Genomic DNA, 25761 nt, shown 5'->3' with positions numbered 1-25761 from the left:
ATGTCCAAATGCCTTAGCTTGGGACTAATCCCCTGTCTCCATCCTCATCTCCAGCCTCATTTCCAGTTGTCCCTCTCCAGGCCCTTTCCATGTACCCTTTGCCCCAGCTTCCCACACTGCACTTCAAATGAGCCCTCCTTCCTCCTAAGCCCTGCAGGGATTGGTAGATGCCCAGTTAACACCTTTACAATGTACGTTGCAACAAGTTTTTTTTTTTTTTTTTTTTAATATTTTCTCCTTCTGGGCCATGGGACAGGCCACCCAGAGCTGGGTATAGTTTTCAGCAGAGACTGGTCGGTGGCAAACATGCATGAATATGTCTCTGAGGTGAGGTTGGGGCATTCCCTTAAGGCCTTAATTGGCAGACAAAAGGCAAAAGACAAAATGCATGGGATTTGGAAGATTCTAACACACTTCAAAGTCAATGGGATGAAATTCTGAGCAAGAAATTCACATTTCAACTGTGGGAGTCAGACGACTTGGTTTCACTATTTTGTTCATTCGTTTGCTCACTCAGTCCTTCAATATTCAATTGACAGGTATTAACTGAGCATCTACTACTCTGTACAAGGCACTGGAAGTACAAAAGTGGACCTGATGGATGTGGGCTCAGATTCTGAGCAGCTTGTAGACATCAACAAACTGGGATAAGGGCCACCAAGAGCAAGATGTGCCAGGAGGCCAGAGAAGTGTTCTCTGAGGTCATGGCAGTTGAACTGGCCCCTTAAGCCTAGTTTGGGCGTCTCAACATCCCTGTTATTCCCATTTCATCCCTTCAGCAATATTCTCAGTTTTCCTACCACCCTCCCCACGGCTCACTGGCTGTCTTGCTCTTCTTCAGAAGCAGCCATCATGTTTCCACCTATAAGCCTTAGCACTGGCCCCTACCCACGCCTGCTGTGCCTGTCCCCACATAACCGAGTGGTTTGCTCTCCCCTTCCATCCAGGCTTCTGCTGGGATGGCAGTCACCTCCACAGTCAGCCCTTACCTGCCCACCCTGACATCCTTGGTTCTTTTTGCTTTCTCTGGTTTACTTCTCTTCAGGGCACTCACCACCAAAGTCTTTGTTTATTTACATGCTTATCATCTGTTTTCCCAGTCGAATGAGAGCTCCAGCAGGGCAGGGCTGTAATGGGCTTGCTCATGGCTGTGTCCCCAGCATGGAGAAGTCTGCCTGGGCAGTCAGCCCCGATAAATGCATACAGAATGAACGCATGCATGCTGCGTTCCTGTCCACACGTGGCATCCAAGTCAAGAGACTGTCTCTGGCCTCCAGGAACCCACGCAGTCCCCAAGAGAAAGCATTCTAACCACCTGACTCTTCAGCAATGGAGACGAGAGGAAACGTACTACTCACTTGGGGCTGCTCTGGGGATTTCCCAAGAGCTGGTACAGAAAACTTCCTAACCTTAAAAGAACTTTGAGTTCACTTAAGTCCCACCTACACAGCACGCACATGGACTGCAAACCGGTACTGGGCCTGCCTCCAGCTGCCTGTGAGCAATGGGAAAGAGGTTTGCATCCAACATGCATTTATCTCACTCCGCGCCCATGCATCTGTTACTTATTGGGGACCCAGAGACGATATTTATTTCCAGACTGGTAATTTATAACAGATTCAAGTGGCCAATACATTCTCGGGTGTGCAAACAAATGTGCTGGAGGTATGGTTCAGACAGGAGGAGAACCACGGCCTCTGGAGGCCTTACAGGGCTGGCCCCATCTAGCTCATTATCCAAATGGAGTTGTTTTAATGACTCGTCAAGATCCAATTGTGGATAAATGATTCTAGCATGGGCAGTTAGCCCTCTGGAGTACAGGGAGGATTTTGGCTGGGTGGAAACCAGAGCCAAGGGGTGAGCCCTAGACAGCTACCTAGGGTGTGTCTGCCAGGAATCCCCACAGAGACCCTGGGAATTCTGACTTTGCTGGAGTGTACAGGGGGTCACAACTGATGTGATCGCCCTCCCCTCCACCCTGTACTGCTCGCGCTGTGCTAAAGGAGCCCATGCTTGGTGTCTTCTCTGTCCCTCCATTGACTCTCTATTCCCTTCCCTGCTCTGCTCGTGCCCTGGGAGGTTGACCTGTATGGAGGACACCACGGGCTTCCATACCCTCCAGCTGCTAGTTGGGTTTGGTCAATGCGGAGCAGAAGCAGGAGCTCAGAGGACACTGGGAGGTTGGGGTGTAGGTTCTTTTGGGTCTCTCCCTATCAGGTCACCATGGCTTGGCCTTGACTTTCCATCAAAGGCTACAGCTCCAATCATGCAGCCCCCTGCTTACAGCTACTCTCCCTGCTCTCAGGAGCTTGAGAGCTTCCTGTTGGTTCTAGCCTGGGGATACTGAACTCCTGCCACTTTGCCTCCTACTTTAGTTTCCTTTAATCCTGTTCCTACTGTTATTAAATTCCCTTTGAGTGACCCTCTGTCTCCCAGTGGGACCCTGACAGATAGACACTTCACATCAGTTGTCACATTCTTACGGGTTGGCATCATCCCATTTTACAGACATCAGAATGGGTAAATAATCTGCCTAAGATCATAGGCTAGTGAGCAGAAAGGCCTGGATTCAATGTGGCCTCTGTGAGGACTGAATTCATGTCACGACTTTGGTCTCGTGAGCCCTTGACTCTAACCACAGCACAGAGTCCAGTATCACTTATTAAGACAGCATCTAGCAGAGACTTTGGCCTGTCTGCACAATCTACTTCCTAGAGAGAGGGAGAAGGTGGGCAGAGAACTGGATTCTAGCTGTGTGACCTCGAGCAAGCCTCTTAACCTCCACCCCTGGCCTCTTATCCTTAAAGGCTCTCAGAATGCATTGTGATGATAAGAACCTGGTAGAAACGGGTGCTGTTATTAGTGCTGGTGTTGCAGAGATTCACTGGCATTTAAAGCAATTTCCTTTGTTGCCTATAAAATACCAAAGTGCATCTTGGCTCTGACCGCAGTCACATCCTCCCTCAACTTTGGATTGTCTATCCAGGAAAATGCCTTTTGCCGGAGGTTAGCACTCAGGCAATGAATGCCAGATATGGCAACTTGGGCCAGCAGACCCCTCGTGGGCATGGCTGTCAGGGCTGCCCCATCCACTCAGCCTGAGTCAAAGTCGAGGAGAAATGGAAGGAACCAACTCAGTTTGGTTCCGCATGCGCTGCTCGAGTCCCCACTGTGTGCTGCGTGCAAGGTGGTGTCTTTCGAGTGGGTGAGGAGGGACAGGACCAGCAGCCCTGGCCTGGGAGTCATTCGGGTCTGGTTTCTAGCCTGCTTCTGCCAGGGAGCAGATGCCCACACTCAAGCTGTGCAATCTCTTTAAACCTCAGCTTCCCTATCTGGAAAATGGGGGTGGTCACCTATCCTAGAGGGCTAGTGGGAGGTCTCAATAAACAGATTCATTTAAAACCACCCCTCACAGGGCCCAAGAGCGACTCATTTAGAGCCCTGGGCTGTTGTCATTGCATTACCGTCGTTATTAAAGCCAGCAGGGCATGGTTGGGGAGGCACCGCCAATGCAGACTCCTGCTGTCCCCTCCCTCACATCCTGGAGAAGTTTCATAACCTTGAGAGCCCCAGTTCACTCATCTGGAAATGGGTAGTAATGGCATTTACTTTGTGAGTTGTGATACTAGTTAAGGCAATGTTGGTACACTAGAGGTGATCAATAATTCTTAAGCCACCATCGGTCCTTCTTGCCTGACTACCATCGGCTGACTCTCACTCATTGGCTAAAGCAGCACTGTGTCACCTCCTCCAGGAAGGCTTCACTGACCACGCCACTCCCACCTTGAGGCTTTGATTTTCCTTTACGTTCCCATGGCCCCTGCTCTTCGAGGGTCTCTTTTCTTATCTGACTCCCTCACCAGACTTGAGTCCCTTTTAAGGTCTGTGTTTCTGGCACACAGTGGAGGATCTGCTGTGTGTGAGAAATGAATACTAGATGCATGAGGGACAGGCTGAAGGCATGATGGGTGAATGCTGAGTGCTTTCTCCAGGTTGGAGACAGGCTGCTCAGAACTGGCCATCTCCTTGTGAATTTTCTTGTTAACCAGAGTCCAGGCGGAGAACCATTCCAGGTGTTTCAGACAGAGGGAATTCAGTACAGGGAGCTGGTTATACAGGTGATGGAGGAGCTAAGTTGCAAAACGGAACAGTGAGGCCACCCAGAGATCAGCAATGGCAAGAGGATGTGGTCACCCCTAGAACCAGCAGATAACGGGAGACAGAGAAGTCGCCAGAGCCCAGGAGCTGGGGCCATCTTGTCGAGGCTGGATCACTCTGGTGGCCCTGCTTGATGCAGCCGCTGCTGGAGCTGCCACCCCAGGAGACAAGAGAGGCAGATAAATACGACGGCGTCTCCCTTCCCATCACCTGCCAATCTCCCATGGCACCTTCCTTAAAGGGTCAGCTCGCTCTCCTCCCTGCACACATGCACACACACACACAGACGCACATGCACACACGCACATACACACCACACACACACGCGCGCACACACACACGCACATACGCACACCACACACACACGCACAGACGCACATGCACACACACAAACACACACACGCACATGCACACACGCACATATGCACATGCACACACGAACATACACACACACAAAAACACGCAATGCACACACGCAAACATGCACACACACGCAAACACATAGAAACATGCACATGCACACAAACGCACACACGTGCACATATGCACATGCACACAATGCACACACAAACATGCGCACGCACACAGACACACGCATACCAGAAACACAAAGCAGAACAGGGAAGGGCAAGGAATAGATCTGAGGGCAAACAGGCAAATGCCTAACACAAGGCTCAATACACAATGGGGAATTCAAAGGCATGCCACAGTGCCTTATAGCTTGTCTATAAAAACACTTGGGAGTCAGAGGCACCAAGGTGGATCTCTGAGCCTTTCGTCAAGGTTCTTGGACCCCTAGCTGAGGTCCTCAGAAGCCTGGCTTGCATTGGTCATTCTGGGATGTCTCTCTGGTCCCAGTGACCATGCTTCCCTTTTACAAACTCTCTTACTTCCGTGTAAGCCCGTCTTGGCTCCTGTTGTATTTAGTTCCTTCCTCCATATTCTCTGGAACACTGAAGCAGCCCCCTTTCCTAATTGGGGGTCTTATTCCCAGACCCTCTTCCCTCTCATCGATCTTACCCTGGGTAACAGATAAATCATCCCAAAGCTCAGCTCTGAACCGGTCACCTCCTTGATCAAAAACTTTCCAGAGCTTTCTCTTGCCTACAAAATAAAGTCTGACTTCCAACGTTTGATCACAAAGCATCAGTGATCTAGCTCCAACCTTATTTTCCACTATTCCCATTATAGAGTCTCTGCTCCCCTCGAACTGAGCTGCTACTTACCCTCTGCTACAACTCAGCTTGTGCTTTTCTTTGGCAGAGGCCCATCTTCCCCCTCTTTGATTTTAAATTCTACCTGTGCTTGATGTTTCGGTTCACATCACACTTCGCATTCCTGATAGAAGAGTGACTTTTTCCCTCCCACCTCTGAATCCCTGTAGCATTTTATCTGAACTCATGACACTCACCACTTTCTAGTTTGCCCTGGAATCATTGATGTGCACAGCTTATCTTCCTGCTAAGGTTTTAGAGGGTAGAGACCATGGCATTTTTAGCTTTATGGTTCCTATAGCATCCAACATACAGTAGGTATTCTGAAATTTTTGTTGCATAAATGGCTGTACCTTCAAATAAATGAATGAATGGGTAAACGGACATACATACAGAAGAATGAATGGGTGAATGAACAAGACTGGCGATCCTGGGTTCCCACAGAGCAGGCGACTCCAGCCAGCCTGAAAGTGGATGCAGCTTGAGATGGCTAATCAGCTCGGGTTACACTAGTTACAGGGAGGAGCCAGACCCTCTGGACCTGTTCTAGGAGGGCCACTGTCTGGGGGAGCGGCTGGGGACACAGCCACAGATCTTGAGCCCACTGTAGCCAACCCCAGAACCCAGCTGCCCAGCCCCATGGAGAGCCTCACATCAATGTAGTTGGCGTTGATGTAGTCGGAGTGTGGGTCTCCATCCAGCACCAGCAGCCTCACTCGAGAATGGTCATCTGCAGAGAGAGAGCAGAAAACAAGGGGATGGGTGATGAGAAGGCTTCGGGTGAGCTCTGCCCTGCTTCAGAGCCACCGTTTATCAATCATCATGTACCAGGCACCACGCTACTGACAGACACGCTCTCATTTAACCCCTAGCATCACCCTCAGTTATTATCCCCATTTACGGATGAGGAAATTGAGGCTTAGGGAGATTACTGTGCCTAAAAAAAGGGCTTGTATATGCTTCTTCTCTTTTTTTTCACCTGCCCTTCTGATTCTGGTTTTGTCATTACCTACAGGGGAGAGTGACCTGCTTCTTTAAATCTTAGTGATTTTGTCATTAAAATGGGGACGGAGATGCCTTCTCCAGAGGACAACACAGGAAAGACCATATGAAAACACTCAGGAAGCAAGAACTGTTAGATCCAAATTAATAGGCCCCATTTTCAGGCTTGCTTAAAACTGGCACATTTACCTATTTTCCACAAGTGCACAAATGCTTGCCTTTTGCCTCTTGGAATATTGCTGCAAATAGACCGTCGGCCACATATTGTTATCAATATTATCATTCAAGTGAAGCCGACTAAATCATTAGATTAAAAGGCCATCAATAACTAAAAATTGTGTTACAGAGAATACCATTTCAAAAACGATCTAGGCACAAACAAGATTTGCAGGCTATAGTCAATGGCACGCTTACTTCAAATAACACCAAATTAAAATGATTAAAAGAAAAACCCATTACAGCAGAAGAATCAGGCTAATCCTTTACAGTCCATTAAAGTGAGCTCCGATATGCTAGAGGACACGCAAACAGAACACCTGGGTTGGGTCTGGTGGGGGGAGGGACTCAGCTTTCTGTCCCCATCACTATGCACGTATCACCGCGTGTTGCTGCATCCACTGGCCGGGCCACCTTACTCTAGGTCAGGGCTAGGGCTCCCCATAAGTGGACTGGAGAACTCTGGGCACCCCCAAGGGTTTCTGGGGATCAAGGAAGTCGGGTCACCAAATCCCATTAGCTTTTTCCAGAACTTGGCAGTTTACAAGGCCACCTGTTACTACTACCTGGAACCCCCATGAACAGGGACATTAGGTGTTTGCTCCTTGTTCCAGCCTCTGCATGCACCTGTGACAGGTACTCAGTAAGTACTTGGTGAGTATATGAATGGATTATCTCATTGGACTCTCACAGGGACCCTGGGAGAGAAGTAAGAGGGATGCTGTTAACCTTTGTTACAAATGAGGAAACTGAGGCTCCCAAGGATTGACTGGCCACACGGCCAGTGGATGGTGGAGCTTGGAAGAGTGGGGTTCTCTTAACTCTGAGCTCAGACGCTCCTGATTCCCCAGAGGGGTCTAAGCAGGATAGTAGAAAGTACTTCGAGGGTACACAGCAGAGGGAATTAACGACAGAGGAGTGGTTACCTGGGTGATGGAAGGCTTGAGAGGCTAGAGGGAGGAGGGAGAAGTAACTCAGAGATAAACATCAACAAGGAGACACTGCCTCCCCAGGGTCAGTGGGACAGAGGGAAGAAGCCAGGGCACCAGAGCCCAGGGGTGGGGGCCACCTGTGGAAGCTGGAGCTGCAGTGGGCCTCTCTGGTGGGAGCTGGAGAAAAGGAGAAGACCCCCTCACTGTTCAAGAAGATGCCTCTGATTGGGACAGAGAGGGAGAAATACCCCGGCTTCTTCCTTTCTCCCACCTTCCAATCTCCCACCAGTGCACGTCATTGGCCAAGCAGCAGCCAGCCGACAAGAGAGGCTGAGAAATGCAACCCGCAAGGGTCAGATCCCTACGATGGGAAGTTGAGCAGGAGAAGGCAAGGAATGGGACCAAGCATGGACGAGCAGGCCGGGGCTGGACAGGACACCGCCCCACCTCCATTCATTCATTCACTAATTAATCAATTCAAAAATAGTTAAGTGAGCATCTGCCATGCGGCAGGCACTGTGCTAGATACTGAGCTACACTGGATGCCATGTTTCTCACTCATCGTGGGGAAGAGATTCCGTGGAATCAACCAGAGGGAGTGGGGGGGAGGTCTAAGTGATCCCTTTCGGTGGGTGGCGGAGTGGGGTGTGAAGTGGGGAAGGAGTTTGAAGCTAATCTTTATGGAGTTGATGGTAGATACCAGAGGCTTCACATACATTATCTCACTCAATCATTTATTCCTCCAAATTGCTCCACAGATTATTATACTAATGATGTAGTATTTTTATTCTTCCCATTTCACAGATGAAGAAACTGGGGCTCAGAGAGATTAAGCAAGTTTCCAACATTACACAGCCTACAAGTGGATGGGATTCTATCTTAGGACTGTCTGACCCTGAATCCCTGCTCCGTTCACACGATGTGCTGTCCCTGGACTTCTAGCATCTCGCAGGTACTGCAGTCTGTGCAAGTGTCTGGTCCCCAGCTCCTGCAGTGGGACGTCCTGGGGCACATCCACCCAGCAGGGGTTCAGACAAGACCCAGCAGCTGACTCTGAGCTCAGACTGTTAAGCCTTGTTACCAGCGGTTACCAAAACTGTAAGGCTCAAAAATGTGAAAAATGTGTAATGTGTTTCCACTCATTGGTCTCACTAATGACTCATCGATTCAAAAAATCTCCTTCATTTATTGAATTATGCCTGCCCTTGAAGTCTGAAGCACTGGAAACAGATATTCTGGTGTAAAACGTTGAAAGGGAATTTTCATTAATATAAAACGAAATTGAAAGTCTGAAAGCAAATATGATTAACAAGAAAAAGAAAAGAAACAAACTTCTTTTAGTTAAATATTCTTAAAGATGACAGGTGCCTCTAACCACAAGATGATGGCGTTTGTCACTATCACCTTTATTCATTTATTAAGAACAAATTCACTGAGCACCTACTACACACAGGCTTGTTGAAGGGACTTGGAAAGTATTTTCCAAGTGCTCAGGGAGTTTGTCAATGTAGTGGGGGAGACAGACTGTACAGAGAAGTGAAATTTCAAGGTCTAGAAAGTGGGGAGGGGACTAGAGGGCTTTGCGAAGTGATATGTGAATGAGGAATTGAAAGTAAGCCTTGACCAACGGACAATGAGGAAGGGTCTTTCCGTCAGAGAGAACAGCAAGAGAGCAGAGGTCCTGGAAAAGCACACTGGCGACCTGCAAACAGTTTCTTGTCTTGTGAACATGGAATGGGAGGCAATTAGCAGTGGGAGGAGGTAGGTGGGGGTTAGATTGAAGAGGGCTTTCTATGCCCTATCCAGGTACTTAGATGCAAGTCACCATGCCGGGCTCTGCAGAGCATCCAAATAGAGACTATCTTCTGAGACTGTGAAAGGGTACTTTAGTACAAAATGATCAAGATTTACGATTTACTCCCACATGGGCTAACCTGTGGCAAGTAGGACAGCAGACGTGGTGATGGGAGGTCTGAAGCTCTGGATCAGATCTGGGTTCAGATCTTAGCTCCATCACTTAGCAAGTCAGTTGATCTCTCTAAGCCTTGGTTTTCTTAGGAAAATGCTATATGGCTCAATACTATATAGCTCACAGAATGTTGGGAGGATTAAATGAGAAAATGCAGGCATGAAAAGTGTGAGGACGTTAAGAGAATGAAAAGATGAGCCACAGATTGGGAGGAAACGTTTGAAAAAGACTACCCGATAAAGGAGTTGGATCCACAAGTATACAAAGACCTCTTAAAACTCAACAATAAGTAAACAACCCAATTAAAGAATGGGCAAATGATCTGAACGGACACCTCACGAATAAAGATATATGGATGGCAAATAAGCATATGAAAAGATGTTCAGTATCATATGTCATTAGGAACTGCAAATTAAAACAACAAAAAGATACCTCTACTCACCTACTAGAATGGCCAAAATCCAGAACCCTGACAACACCAAATGCTGGCGAGGATGCAGAGCAACAGGAATTCTCACTTATTGCTGATGGGAAAGCAAAATGGTAGAGCCACTTTGGAAGATAGTTTGGAAATTTCTTCCAAAACTAAACACACTCTTATCATATGATCCAGCAATTACTGTCTGGTATTTACCCAGATGAGCTGAAACTTACATCCACACAAAAACCTGCACATGAATGTTTATAGCAGGTTTACTCATAATTGCCAAAACTTAAGAAAAACCAAGATGTCCTTCAATAGGTGAATGGACAAACAAGTCATGGTACATCCATGTCTTTGGTAATATACAGAAATGAGTTCCCAAACCAGGAAAGGACATGGAGGAAACATAAACGCATACTGCTAAGTGAAAAAACCCAGCCTGAAAGGCTTCATAGTGTATGATTCCAACTCTATGACATTTTGGAGAAGGCAAAACTATGGAGGCAGTAAGAAGATCCGTGATTGCCAGGGACTTGGGGGGAGGGATGACTAGGTAGAGCACAGGGAACTTTTAGGGCAGTGAAACTTCTGTATAATAAATACTGTAATTGCGGATATGTGTCACTGTACATTTTTTAAATCCTACAGAACTGCACAACACAGAGTGGACTCGAAGGTAAACTATGGACTTTAGCTAGTAATAATGGATCGCAAAGCACAGGGAGATTAGCTCGGTGCTTTGTGACCAGCTAGAAGGGTGGGATAGGGAGGGTGGGAGGAAGGGAGATGCAAGAGGGAAGAGATATGGGGATATATGTATATGTGTAACTGATTCACTTTGTTATAAAGCAGAAAGTAACACACCATTGTAAGGCAATTGTACTACAATAAAGATGTTGAGGAAAAAAAACTAAACACTAAAAAAAAAAGAAAGAAGATGTGGTGTATATCTATGTGATGGAATATTACTCAGCCATAAAAAGAATGAAATTTTGCCATTTGCAACAACATAGATGGACTTGGAAGGTATTATGCTAAGTGAAGTAAGTCAGACAGAGAAAGACAAATACTGTATGATATCACTTATATGTGGAATCTAAAAAATACAACAAACTAGTGATTATAACAAAAAGGAAGCAGACTCACAGATACAGAGAACAAACTAGTGGTTATCAGTGGGGAAAGGGAAAGGGGAGAGTCATTATAGGGGTAAGGGATTAAGCGGTACAAACTGTCATGTATAAAATAAGCTACAAGGATATAATGTACAACACAGGGAAAATAACCAATATTTTATAATAACCATAAATGGAGTATAACCTCTAAACACTGTGAATCATTATACTGTACACTTGTAACATACAATACTGTACATCAACTAAACTTCAATAAAAAAATGAGATACTATCTTATAAAAAAAAGGATCAATATTGGTTCACCAATTGTAACAAACGTATCACACTGATGCCACATGTTAATAACAGGGGAAACTGAAGGGGGATGGGAGGTAGGAGTAAACAGGAACTCTCTGGACATTCCGCTCAATTTTTCTGAAACTAAAACTGCTCTTAAAAAAAGTGTGAGCACAGTGCCTGGTATGCAGCAGGTGCTTAATAAATGGTGATTCTGGGCTGGATGTGAGGCAGGCAGTGAGCTGATGGCGGAGACGGTTAGAAACTTAGTGCTTCCCATTTGCCCTTCTGTACAAAATGTAAACCCATCTTTCTACAGAGGCAAAGAGTTACTGTGTATATTCATGAAAGGGCAGAATTCAGCTACAGGTCCACCAGAAAGGCATTGCAAGGAGTAGGACTGCCTTCATGGTTTATTTATTCCTTCTGGGAGACGCTAATATTATTCTGTGTCCCCTTCTCCTTCTAACATTATATAATTAGAAGGATAAAAAAAACCGTGTTTATCCACATGCACATGGAGAAAGATGGGGCAGTGGGCGATGTAAAGGAGTTTATACAAAGTAATTTACAAGCAGCCCAGAAAGTTCATTATGCTCTATCTACATTTTGCAAGCTTGAGAAACAGCTAATCTGGTATTCCTTGTTTGATATTCAAGACGAGTGAAGAAGTCACATAGAGGAGAAATAAACTTCTCAACAGTGAGGTAAGAGGAGGTGCAGGAGCCTGGCTTCACCCGGCTCTCAGCTGAGGTAGGAGGTGGGCCAGCACTGGCTTGCACGGAGGAGGAGAGAACCAGTGGCCACTGGTAGAGAGAAGGTATAACTGCAAAGACCCAAAGAGCTCCCTGGAACGCAACTCAAGGGGAACAGAAACATTGCCCCTCTAGAATCAATCTGTTCCTTGTAGTTTTCGAACAAAGCCCAGTGGTAGGTTGTAAAAGTTTAACAAAGAGCTCTCTGGAGGAAGAAATGGCCCTGATGGGTAACATCTGATTTCTGTGATATAAATACTCCCACCATGACTGATTTCAAGCTACCAACGTGGTATCAACTGGCTCACAAAATTCCTGAAAAATTTAACCATCATCTCCTGCAAGCTGGTATGAATCAGTTGCAAGACATCACTGACAGAGAACAAAGCCTGACCAGACCCCACAATGCCTTGCATGATCTGGTTTGGGACCTATTTCCCAAGTCCAGCCTCATGCCCCCCTCCCCACATATGACTGAAAACCGTGCCCTTCTTTCTGTTGCTCAAATGCATCATGTCTGCTCTGACCACAGGGCCTTTGCACATGAAAGGAACGCCCTCAACCCCATAAGGCTGGCAACATCTCATTCTTCAGCTCAATCTTCTTCCCTCAGGAAGCCTTCTATGATCTCTCCACCCCAGGCTCTAATAGCTCCCTGTACTTGTCTTCAGAGCTCTTAGAGCAGTTTTATTTCTGCGACGATCTGACTAACCCATGGCTCTCCTTCGCGCCCTATTTAAGAACGGGCACCCTATTTACTGAACTCCTCTATAGTGTATGGCACATAGTAAGTGCTCAATAATTATCTGTTCAATATATGAATTCATATTTGTGTCTGAAAGGCTGAGAACCAGAAAGGAGCCGGTCCCTTGCTTTCAGCCATACAATTGATTTTAGGTAACCTGGCTTGGGACCCAGGCTCTTTCCTCTACACAAGGCTGGCATAGTGTGCCTGGATCCTGTGCTCAAATTCTTCCTCGCCTCATAGCTGACCCCTCACCCCACCTGCAGACCCAAGACTGGCAGCCAATCATTGCCTTCGGCACGAGAGAGGGAGGGCTTGGGAAGGCTCTGAAAGCAGACCTGAGGTCTGTCACTAACTCTATCACCCGGAGCAGATGATGTACCTTCCCGAGCCTCAGTTTACCCAACGACAACATCAAAATCCTCTCCATCTTTGCAGACTCGTTGCAAGGATGAAAAGCAGTTAGATATGAAGGCACCTGGTGTATTGTAAGAGATCAATACAAATGTGTAAATTCAGTTTTATTGTAATTCTAGACCAGTGGTTTTCAAAATATAGTTCCTTGGCCAATAGCATCAATGACATCTGGGAACTTGTTAGAAATGCAGATACTGGAGTCCCAGCCCAGACCCACTGAATCTGAAACTCTGGGGTGGAGCCCAGCAATCTGTATTTTAACAAGCCCTCCACGAGATTCTGATGCACACTCAGGTTTCAATGTACAGACCATCTGATGTTCAGTTATTTAGCACAGGGGGTGCCTTGGCTATTCAATTTGTCTTGGGAAAGACCAAAGGTTTTTACTGGAATTAGGCCGTGAGACTAGAGACTCACCTGTGCTGGGTGTAAGGAACAGAAATTTATCTTTGTGGAGTGCATCAGATGCTCCAGGCACCATTCTAGAAGCCTGTGGATGCCATGCCATTTGATTCTCGTCATAACCCATTCTGTGGCTGAGAAAATCAAGGCTCCAAGCAGCTTAACAACTTAGAAGGTGTAAGGCTGACAGCTTCCTTGTAGAGTAGTGGGGTCCCTACCTCTCTGGGAACCCCAAGACGCACTGCCGCTACACCCCTCCGTGCCGGTTCTGACTCTGACACTGTGTCCCATCCCACTGTGTGTCCCACCCCCCATCCCTGGCCATGGGAGAGGATTCAGTGTCCTCCCATGCACAGGTCTAACTCTCAAAGCAAACCACAGTTCCTCCTCCCTCCTCCATCATCAGAGGTAACCCATTAAGTCAGTCTTCTCAAGTCACATCCACTTAGAGAATCACTTCAGAGAGGTGGGGCGGGGAAGACAATATCATTTGGATACAGGATGTGCTTTCCTCCTGTCTTCTGGGCACTGAGGAAGGTAAAGAAAAGGTGCAGTTTTTCAGAGAAAAGAGATCTGACTCATTACAATGAATTGTGGAGCTGAAAAATCATTTCCTAGAAGTACTGGAAATGTTAAGGTCATCATGTTGCACGAGTGGAGAGCGAGGATGCAGGTAATTCTGCCGAGACTGCCCAGGTACCCCACTGAAGCTAAAGGTCTCCTCATTCAATCTTGATTGAATTACCGTTACCAAGGTAGCAGGTGGCCTGGGGATGACAGAGAAACAGCCCGACATTCTGTGCGTCTCCTTGTGCTGCCAGTTCCCTGCTGACTGAGGATGGGCTGCTCCATTCTGCAGGGCCCCGTGAGGAGCTGCTCCAACAGATGAAAGTTTTGGGGCCACAGAGGGGACTTAAGTGTAGAGGCGCAGAGCACCGAGAGAAGTTAGGGGGACAGTGGCCCAGCTGATGAATTTGTGGATTCATCCTAAGCAGGATGTCCAGCCCACACCCTGCTAAGGGGACTTTCTGAAGAAAGAGAGGAAGGTTTCTGATCCGGATTCCTTCCGAAGCAGAAACTGAGACAAGGACTGAAGTGCAAGGACTTGCTTTGGGAGATGATCCCGGGAAACACTGGAAGGGGAATGGGAAGTAGGAGGCAGAAAGGAAGGAAACCGGTGAGGGCTGTGTCATCAAGCTGGGGCTTACTTTCTTACTTTCTCCTGCTACTCCAGGAGAGAGTGTGAATACACACCTCCAAGTTATTCCGCCTCAGCGGGGAGGGACCTGGGGAACTTACACCCACACCCCCATCCGTCACAGATTGAGAGCCGCTCCTGGGGACATTTCTCAGCAGTCCCGGCAAGCAGGCAGAGAGGGCTCCAGTGACCGGAACAAGTCCCTGACAAACAAGGCCACTGAAGGTTTCTGCACCAGGATCGCTCTGTAAGGCCCAGGCAGGAGCCACCCTCGGAGACGGCCAAGGAGAAGGGGGAGCTGGGAACAGTGAACAAGGCACCCATTTTGACATCCAGTACGGCCTCCCCAGAAATCAGCAGAGAAACAGCTCTGAGAAGAAGCCCCTGAGCTTGATCTGAATCTGAGTTCCTCCCTGGAAGTGAAAACAGCCTCTCTGAAGAGTTCATCCTGATCTCCTGCTCTGAGGTCAGAGTCCTCAGCGCACGCGCCCCCAAGAGCACAGATATGTCTAGATGCAGAGGGACTCCTTGGTAGGGAGCTCGTGGCATCCGGGCAGCAAGAGCCCGGAGCTCTGGTCCTGGTTGTCCTACAGACTCTGCGTGACCCTGGGCAGGGCTCTACATCTCTGGACCATTGCTCCTTGCCCGTGAACTCAAAGAGACTAGACTTAGTGTCATCTAGGTTTAAAAGGCTATACAACCAGGTTCAGAGTCAATATTTATTCATCTTAATTTGCACTCTTTGCACTGAAAGGTGTGAACCTGAGTGTCAGAGAGATGAAGTGACCTTGTTGAAGGTCATGCATGAGGTAAAGGGCAGAACTGAGACTAGCATCTGGGTCTGCTGGACCCCATGCCCAGTTCTCCAATGCACCTGAGCCCAGTGGCTTGTCTTAAATTAGGGGGTTAGAAGTCTCAGAAAATGAAAATGTCCTGGGTCTCTTGTTTGCCCTTCAGCCTTCCGCACCTGCCTCTCTAAACTGGAAGCTGATCCCTGTGGATAAGATCAGAGGTTTGTACGCTCAACTTTGCTAATCATCAGGGAAATGCCAATCAAAACCACAGCGTAATATCACCTCATACCTGTAAGAATGGCTATCATCAAAAAGACCACAAACAACAAATATTGGCAAGGATGTGGAGAAAAGGGAACCCTTGTACCCTGTTGGTGGGAATATAAATTGGTGCAGTCACTGTGGAAAAACAGTATGGAAGTTCCCCCAAAACCTAAAAATAGAACTACTAGATGATCCAGCAATTCCACTCCTGGGTATTTATCCAAAGAAAATGAAAACAGTAATTTGAAAAGATATACACACCCCAATGTTCATAGCAGCATTATTTACAATAGCCAAGATATGAAAGCAACCCAAGTGTCTGTCAAGAGATGAATGGATAAAGAAGATGTGGTATATATACACAAGGGAATATTATTCGGCTGTAAAAAAGAATGAAATTTTGCCATTTTCAATAGCATGGATGGACCTGGAGGGTATCATGTTTAGTGAAATAAGTCAGAGAGAGAAAGACAAATACTATATATTATCACTGAGGAATCTAAAAAATAAGACAAATGATTATAACAAAACAGAAACAGACTTGCATAGAGAACAAACTAGTGGTTACCAGTGGGGAGAGGGAAGGGGGAGGGACAAGATAGGGGTAGGAGATTAAGAGGTACAAACTACTATGTATAAAATAAATAAGATACAAGGACATACTGTACAGCACAGAGAATATAGCCAGTATTTTATAATAACTTTAAATGGAGTATAATCCAAAAAAATTATTGAATCACTATGCTGTACACCTGAAACTTATGTAACATTGTAAATCAACTTTTCTTTAATAAAAAGAAAAAGAAATAAAAGATGAGAGGTTCGCAAACCTGAGACTGTATCAGTGTCACTGGTGGGCTGTTTACAACAGAGCTTGCTGGATGCCATCCCCAGAATGTCTGCTTTGACAGGTCTAGATGGGACCCCAAAATGAGCATTTCTAGCAAGTTCTCAGGTGTTGCTGCTCCAGGGACCACACTTTGAGAACCACTGGACTCTGTCTACAGATTCCCTTGTCCTCTGGCTCTGGCTGGGTTCAGCCACTGGAAAGCACTGGCAGAAGATTGGATTAAGTGGGGAGTGCTATCGAGGTACTTATTCCTTCAGCTCCCTTTTTTGGGGTCACCATGGGCTGGCTGCAAGGCCACTAAAGGTCACACCTCTGACCAGGTCCTCTTTCTCTGGGTCCTGGGAACCTCTTCTTACTGAATCTTCTGTGGCCTAGGCATGGCATTTAGCCCCAGGGTGCCACACTATTCCCTGTAGTCTCCCACAGCTAGCTCACATTTTCATTAAAGAAAAAAGTCACTTGATTAAATTATCCTCAAATCACACTATTTGAAGGTCCCATCTATTTCCTCCTGCTGGGACCCCGACAGATGCCAGAAGGGAAGACTCATTTGATAAAATATGCACCCCTGAGATCACTTCCTCTCCTCTGTGTAATTTCCTTCCAGTCAAGGAAGCACCCTCTGCAACTTCCACATGGGCAATGCTTGGTATTCTTGAAATTTCCCCTTGTCCACCATACATACCCCAGGGCTACTTAAGAGTAAAGAACTCTTTGTTCTGTTCTCCCCATTCATTTCCTTTCACCTCCTTTCTTTTCTACTCCCTGGAAACCTCACTGTCTCTACTGCTAAATTCTGAACAGAATCGTTTGGAAGAAAGGGCTTATTTAGGCAAGGTTTCTCTTTCATTGTTTCATTGGCAGACTGTGCCCTCCCTCCTTCTCCTCCCCTTTCATCTTCTCTGTTGTCCCTGGCCTGGGCCTTTGTCCTCCACTCCAGCCTCCTAGTGCCCTGGGTTCCTTAAGATGCTAATCACACCCGCTTTTCTTTTTGCACCAAGAATATTTCTATTTATCAAGCCAGTGCCCACGACTTTGCCTCTGGGAGGGAAACGTACAAGGGCAGGAACACTTTCCAATCCTCGGGGCTGTTTCTCTGTTCCTTTCTTCATTTCAATTCCAGGACCGTTTTTTTCTTTCTTGGTTCCCCTTTATGCCTTGCACTGCTCTTGCATGCACTGGCTACCGGGTCCAGCCACAATTCGCTGCAGAATTACTGACCCGTACATTAGAAAGGAGATTCAGGTTTCTTTAAACCCACCAAGACGGTATCATTAGGTGTCTGAATTTCCTCTGCCTCTGTTTGGGTTTCCCCGGAAGTAGATACAAGATGAGGATTCCAGTGCAAGCAGTTCACATAGGAAGAGAAGAGGACACCAAGAGGAAAGGGGGAGGGGAGTAAGACAGCCAAGAGAAGGCAGCCCACTCCCCATGGAAGCTCTGGAGAAAGGTGTGGAACACACAACCCAGTGAAGGAGAGGAAGAGCAGCTGGGCTATTTCATGGTCTAGGGAGAGACAGCTTTGTGCCTGGGCAGAGCACCCTGCCCCAGCTTTGGAGAAGGTCCTCAGGCAAAAAGATGCAGACAGGGCAGGACTGGGGGGAACCAGTGAGGCCCCAGGGCACACACTTTAAGGAGGCACTTGCTCTCAGGGTCAGGCAGGTGCAGGGTCAACAGCTGAGCCTGAGCAGACCCTGGAATGCTGGGTGCGTCGCCTGCCTCACCCTAGTCCCGGGTCTGGGTGTCAGCAGGAGTTACTGCACAAGGAGGCGGCGGAGCCGTGGGGTGTAGATGGGTCACGGACAGCACCTTCTGCTCCCTATGATGCAGTCTAATCCCTTTCATTGTTCTCCTTGCTGCCTGGAATCCTGCCTTCTCAGATGTGGCTCCTGAGGGGTATACGACTGTCCTCCTCTCTCCCTCCTGTGTCCCATCTCTCCACCCTCTTCCTTCAGGCTCAGAATGTCTTCCTTGATCAACTATCACTGTTCCTAGAGTCATCCTGATTCAGACTTCCTCCATCCATCCTTTCTGGGTGCTCTCTATTTTTGGGGGAAAGCCAGAAGGGAGAGACCCATGGCTCAAGCCCTTTGGGGCCTTGCAGGGAGTCCGTGCATTCCAACATTCAGTCCTGTCTACTGAGCAGCAGCCATAAGCCAGGTCTGGGGACACAGAAGTGCAAGAGAGCCCTAGCTCTGTTGTTGCAGGACACCTATTCTGGTGAGGAGATCAGGCAGCCAGCAGACAGTCATGCAGAGGCTCTCAGATCACGGTAGTGATGAGAACTAAGGAGAAGACATGCCTGGTGCTCTCGGAGTGAATAATGGGGTTCTGACCAAATTATAATGGTCAGAAGAATTCCCTGAGGAAGTGATACCTGAGCTAAGATCTGAAGAATAAGTAGAACTTAGCAGAGCAAAGAGAGGAGGGACAGGCATGTTGATAGAGAAGAGAATGTGCAAAGGCCCTGTGTCACGGATGAGCGTGTAAAGTTCAAGGTACTGAAAGGCCGGTGGGGCTTAACCGAGGAGACTGTGGTGGAGAGGACACAGTGTGAAATGCAATGGAGAGAGGGCTGCGGGCCTTTGGAAAAGAAGGGCTCAACACTGAAGGAAGCCATTTGAAGGGTTTTCTGTAGGACAGTGACATGTTTCAATTCATATTTTGAGGACGTCCCTCTGGCTTCTGTTAGAGATCAGATAGGATACATTTGGGGGCCAAAGTAGATATGGAACAACCAGGAAGAAGGTGGGCAGAGGCCAGGTGAGATCTGATGATGGCTTGGGCACGGATGCTGAGCGCAAAGGGTGGGCAGTGGGATGTCCAGAAAGATACAAAGGCTTTCATCCTGGGCTCCTCAGGCTTTGGACCAGATACCTGGCCCAGCCTGGATGCCCTTGTCTCTCGAGGGACGGGGTCTCTTTACTGTGCTCTAATTGTTTATTTTTTCTATTATTATTTTCTCTTATACTATTGCATCATGATACCCATTGTATAGAGAGAAGACTAAGGCTTACAGTGAGTACACAAGGTCTTCCAGCCTATAATTTAGTGGATCCCATCTGAACTCACCACCTGATATGGGGAACAGACAAGTGACCAGGTATTAGAGGGCACTAGTACACGATGGTGCTCAAGCAGAGGATGGTCAGAGCAAGCAGAACCTGTACCTGGAATGCGAGTTCCCCGGCAGCAGAGACTGAGTGTCCCAGTGCCCAGCACGGGGCCTGGCTCAGAGGAGGCGCACACATCATAGGTCTTCATACACATTTCCTGACTGTTTGAACGTCTCTTTCTAACACTACATTTGCAAGAAATCTTTTCTTTTCTTTTTTTTTAAGAAATCTTGCTGTCTGCATTACTCTCTTCCAAGAGACAAATTACAAATGTTTTTCTGATTAGTTCTCCTATTCATAGCCGATTTCTAAATCAGCACAGGAAACAGCTAAGCTAAAACTTCTGCCTCTTTTTTCCTTTACAGGCCGCCTGTATCTTACGCTGTCTTCCTCTAAGCTTTTTCTTAGGCAACGTCTAGACAGTGAAAGAAAACAAAACAAAACACTGAACTGTGCTAGAAATAATTCGTTATTCAGGATTTTTTTTTTTTGTGGCTGAACTGGGTTACTCTGAGAACTGAGACCAAGGGATACTTCGTGCCCAACTGGTGAGATGTCAAATGGTCCAGGTTGGCTGTGCCGTGGCAGACGGGGGCTGTTGTTGACACCTGTTCTAATCAGAGTATGTGCTTGCCATTTTGTATGAGGTAAGTTCGTCCTCTGTATTTATGTTGTGTAGAAGGCTGTGCACACCGGTATTTGGCAATGATCATACTTGTGTGTGGACTGTGTGTGGTGTGTAGTCCTACGGCAGTCTCTCTCTCCCTCTCCTCCCAGCACTGAGTATCATGCAGGGTCCCACACAAGTACTGTCACTGCCCTTGTTCAGGCCCCCTCGTCCCTTGCTAGGACTCTTACAGTAGCCTAAGTGGTCCCTCTGCCTCCAGCCTCTCTCAATCAAATCTACCTTCCCAATAAGCTGCCCTGGTGATCCTTCCAAAATAGACATCTGATTATGCTTCCCTGCCCCAACCTGGCTTATTCCACATCCCCACAGGGGTATTCAGTGAATTTTGCTTAAAATAAGGAGGATGGTGTATCCACACTGCTCATCAGTGACCCTGAGAAAGTAACTCTAGGGCTATGAGTAATGGCGCCAGGTACTGTGCCAAGGGTTTTACGAACCTTTTTTCAACCATCCTATCTTCATTCTTTTCCTCACTTTAAAGGCGAGAAAACTGAAGCTCAGAGAGGTCAGGTCACCTGCCCAGGGCCCCACAGCTGGGATAGGAGCCCAGGCAGTCTGACTCCAGAGCGCTCGAGCTACTCTGTGCCACTGCTTTCATCAAGTCACACACCAGCGGGTGCTTCCAGGAACGCTAGAGCTCACCGCTGAGCAAAAGGCAATGTTCTTCCACGCCTCCCCCCAGGTCCACACAAAGCAAGCTTTCTGCTGCAGGCTCAGGGCCCCCAAACACCCGTGCCGACACAGGCCCCGAGTGGCAGGCACTCACCGCAGGGCCCTCCCCCAGCCAGCAAGCAGTGGGGTCTGGCAGGAGTCGTGATGCCCTGCGCTCTACCTCTTGTGTGAAGAGGGTAACCTTGGGCTCCCCTGAGCCCTGAGCTGGCCCAAACCCTCAGCTGCAGGCCAGAGTTCCTGGCTCCTTCTGAGCGCCCATCCTTGCTTGGGACTCGACCTCCTTGGAATAGCATCATCTCTCACCTAGTTGTTCTCAGCCCCTCCTTCACGGGCTGGACCTTGCTCTCCACCCCCAAGATGCTGCCATGATGGGTTTTTGCAGAGGGGGCCTGCTGGGAACACCCTTGTGGCTGGGCTTCCTCCCCGACCTGAAGAATTCTTGAGCGGGCAAGATCCAAGCTTCAGAGGTTTCCTGCATCTACTGTGCCAGCTCACTTTGCCCATGTATGCCCGCCCAATGCCCGCCCAGCTCCCTGCCTGCCCCCTCTGGCTGAGGTCAGCCATGCTCTGTCATCCAGGCCAGGGATGGCAGGGAGGCTGAGACAGAGCTCCATGCTTAGCATGTGGACCCAAATCTGGAAACATCAAGGATTATTTGGTAACAAATTCCAGATAAATAATAGTGATAGCTTATTTTCGTCTGTGTTCCCAAAGCCTGGAGCCCTCCCAGAAGGTCACCTACAGGATATGATGTTGCCGTATCGATTCTTGTTGCGGTTTTCATCCTCTTTGGCTGTGTCCCACGAGGCTGTCTGCCCCTCCGGTAAGGCCTAGAAAGAAAGGACAGAGTGATTAGAATGGCTTGAGATAGGAGCTTTATCTGGGTGTCCACGGGGAAAACGAGACCCACTGTGATGGGTCACATAGTGCAAAAGACTGTGTGTTCTTGGATGGAGCCTGGGGAGAACACAGGCTTGTCCCCTCCCTGGCTTATTCACCTGTTCAGGGACTCAAATGTTACTGATGTCTTTCGTGTGTCATGAGCTCAAATCTGGTGCAGTAAGGGAGTCATTTGTTCATTCGTTCACTGACGGATATTTGAATCCCGAATATGTGTTTGGTGCTATTCTAGGTACTTGGGATACAGCGAAATAGACAAAGCCCCCTTGAGCTTTCAGTCAACTGGGAGATGCAGCAAATGAACAAGCAAACATATATAATTTTAAATAGTGTAAAATTCTGTGACGAGAATAAAGCAGGGTAGAGGTATAGTGATCGTGCATGAGAATTATTTTGGATTGCACAGTCTGGGAGGGCTTCTCTGAGGAGGTAACATTTAAGCGAATTCCTTCATGATGTGAAAAAGCCGGTCATGCCAAGAAAAGTGGGAAGTGTTTTCCAGGCAGAGAGGACAGTGGAGGCAAAGGTGGTAACGGAGTGACCATGTTCAAGGATGAGGTGGGGAAAGCAGTGACAGAAGCATCTGGAGAGGCAGGGAGAGTTCAGGCTTTATAAGGCATTGTGGTCATTGGTAATGAGTTGGGTATTATTCCAGGTGTGATAGGAAACCATTTGAAGGTTTTGAGCAGGGCAGTTAGCTAATTTTATTTATATTTTACAAAGCAGCACATTCTGGCTCATGTATGGAATAGAGACTCCAGGAGGCCCAGGGAGGAAGCAGGGAGATCAGTTAGGAAGTTGTTACAATAGTCCTGCCAAGAGATGATGGTACCTTGGACCAAGATGGTGCAGTAGATGTGGTGGGAAGTGATGCAGTAGATGTGGTGGGAAGTGATTACTTTTAGGATGTTCAGTTGAATATTGCAGATTTTGGCTCTCCCCCAGAAGCAGCCTCAGCAACAAGGATTCTAGCATTTGGGAGGCAATCCTAAGGAGCTCATGGGTGGGAGAGTGGGAAAAGTCAGACAATCGAGGAAAGAATGCCAATAAATACAGGGTACATCAGCGAACAAATAACCACTGCACCTGAGGCTTAATCCCATGGGCCCATCTCATGGCTCAGAGTTGTTCTCCCAGAGGAAGAAGGGAGTTGGGGTATTTATCCCCCAGTTCCCATCCATCACTGATTGAGGACAACTCTTAGGAAATCCCTTAGCACTTCTGTCATGCTCTGTAGACAAGTGTGCATACTCTTTTGTCTTAAGGAAGCACTCAGGCAAAAAGTTGCAAGTGCTTGCAAGAGGCGGGCACTGGGCGGGCATACACGGGCAAAGTGAGTGTGGAGGGGATGTGGGCAGGGCACCAACACATCTACTACAGACGAGGACTATGCAGGAAAGAGAAGGATGGAGGCTGACTGGTTAAAGAACGGAGTGGAGAGTCGCATCTTTTATTGAGATGGAGAAGAAACAGATGGGGGAGAAACAGGTTTGGGGAAGCACAAATTAAATGTTGTGTTCTGGGTACATAAAGTATTGAATACTTAGAACCATGTACAGCACTTGCTTCTAAACATGTTCAAAACAGTAAAAGAACAGGAGCAGCAGCCATGTTTGAGATGACTAGTCAACTTTCAAGCTGAGATACTGAGCCGGAAGTTGGACACAGAGGTTCAGAGCCAGAGTTAGAAGGAAGGAAGAGATGGGACTCATCAGTTTAAGAGAAGACAGACGAGTGAACAACCATGTGACGTGATCTAACAGTTATGAGCCAAGTGTTATGGAAACACTGGGGAGGGTGCAGCCACCTGTCTCACAGAGAAGGAAGAGGGGCATCTCAGGGAGTGCGAACAGCTTTAGAAAAGCTGCAGAAGCATGAATGTCAGACCACATCTTGACTACTGCCCCTACCCTGTCTCTGGTAGAAGAGGGTGGATGCCCTGCTCATGGCCCCTGCACTACTTCTGAGACTGAATTTGCTACCTCTTCAGTAGCAAATAGCTACTCCTGTCTGCAGGGCAGGGGAGAGGAGCTTCCAGCCATCTTAATACACCAGGCTTGACTTTGCCCAACTATTTCTTAGCAGGTCTACATCCTAAGCAAGGAGAAGTCTGTAACCTGATTGGTCAGAAATTCAGCCATTCAGTAGGCAATGTTTTATGGGCAGGCAGGACCACTGTCTATTCAAAGCCCAGACCATGCGTGATTCCCCCTTTCTTGCTTCCAGTCTCCCACGTCTCTTCCAAGCCAGGCTGGGTGGGTCTTCTTCTAGAGCAGGAGTTGGCAACCTTTTTCTGTAGTGGGTCAGATAACAGGCAGCATGGGCTTGGTAAGCCACGCAGTCTCTGTTCCAAGTACTCATACTCAACTCCACCGTTGTAGAGAGGACACAGTCCTAGACACAATGCAAACACATGGGCATGTCTGTGTTCCACTAAAATTGCTTTACAAAAAACAAGTGTTGGGCTGGATTTAGCCTGTGGCTGTAGTTTGCTGACCTTTATTCTAAAAGCACGACCATGATCCTCCTCTGTGCAGTGGTTGGGTAGATAGAATGGGTGCCCATTCTGCTACCTAGCCATACCAGATTGAATGAAGATGGGGTGAGAGGTCCTTGCCCAGGCTAAGCCATGTTCTCTAACTTAGTTTTGCCCAGGGTTTTAGACTGGGGTAACGGAGTGCCTTCCCAGCAATTACTTGATCAGAATGTTGTTCTTTGTGTGTCAGAAACCCTTAGACTGGTACCCCAGAGGAGAAGCAAAACAGGTTCTAGGCTCTGCCCCAAATCTGAGCGTGGAAAAGTGCTATGGAGATAGGAGTGTGCTCGTTCTGCAAATGGAGGGCTTGTCTCTCCTCTTTCCCCCCCTCATCCTGTATTTACTCATTATAATTGACCATCACCCTGCATCCCTCTTGCCACCGGTGCAGACCATCTGCAGACCCCAAATGGCTCGTGCTTTGCCGTGGAACTCTTAGAACCCAGATTCCAGCCCTTGGCCTCATCGTCTCACCGAGCCAGGTAGCTCCAGCTCTTTCAGGCAACTTGCCAGGCCTATATACTCCGGGTTCTCTGCAGGGGTGGGGAGTGCTTGTCTCAGTGGTGGCATTAGACTTCTTGATGTTTAAACTGATATTCTGGGGATGGATTTCTACCTGAAACCCTCTGTAATAAAAGCCACTATTCATCTAATATCCACCTAAAGTGCTAAGAAACCGAGAAGAGCACCCTCTGAATGTTTTCATACTCATTTTTTGGGCAAAAAAAATCTGCTGGCTACTCATTATGTGCCAGGATTCAGGTTACAGTTAGATTAAGGTTTTGTAATGGCTGAACATTAGAATTGTCTGGGGAAGCTTTAAAACTCCCAGGCCCTACCCCAGACCATTAAATCAGAGTCTAATCAGGCACCAGTGGTATTTAAAGCTCCCCAGGGGATTCTAATGTGCAGCCATGATTCTTGCAAACAGTGAATTTACCTGGAGAAATACTTTTCCACAGGTCTCCTCTTGCTTTGGATTTGTCCCCTCCAATCCATTCTCCTGTATAATCAGAGAGATCTTTCTAATATGTGAATAGGACCCAGTTACTCCCCTTGCCATTGTCACTTCAGTATACATTCCAAACTCTTTAGTA

General features: G+C 47.6%; 1 protein-coding gene across 2 annotated transcripts in view; it reads right to left on the bottom strand.

Annotated features, from left to right (window-relative positions):
* Window positions 1–25761, bottom strand: part of PTPRT (protein tyrosine phosphatase receptor type T) — a 1079376-nt gene that overhangs the window by 47066 nt on the left and 1006549 nt on the right. For both annotated transcript variants that reach the window (XM_060030771.1, XM_060030772.1), the window contains 2 exons: window positions 21971–22058; window positions 6026–6102 (listed from right to left, as the gene is read on the bottom strand). In XM_060030771.1, the coding sequence (XP_059886754.1) occupies window positions 6026–6102; window positions 21971–22058 (165 nt within the window). The remainder of the gene's footprint in view (window positions 1–6025; window positions 6103–21970; window positions 22059–25761) is intronic.

Source organism: Delphinus delphis, chromosome 15 (assembly GCF_949987515.2).
Source record: "Delphinus delphis chromosome 15, mDelDel1.2, whole genome shotgun sequence".
In the NCBI taxonomy this organism is placed as follows: domain Eukaryota; kingdom Metazoa; phylum Chordata; class Mammalia; order Artiodactyla; family Delphinidae; genus Delphinus; species Delphinus delphis.
This window is presented reverse-complemented; position numbering and strand designations above follow the sequence as displayed.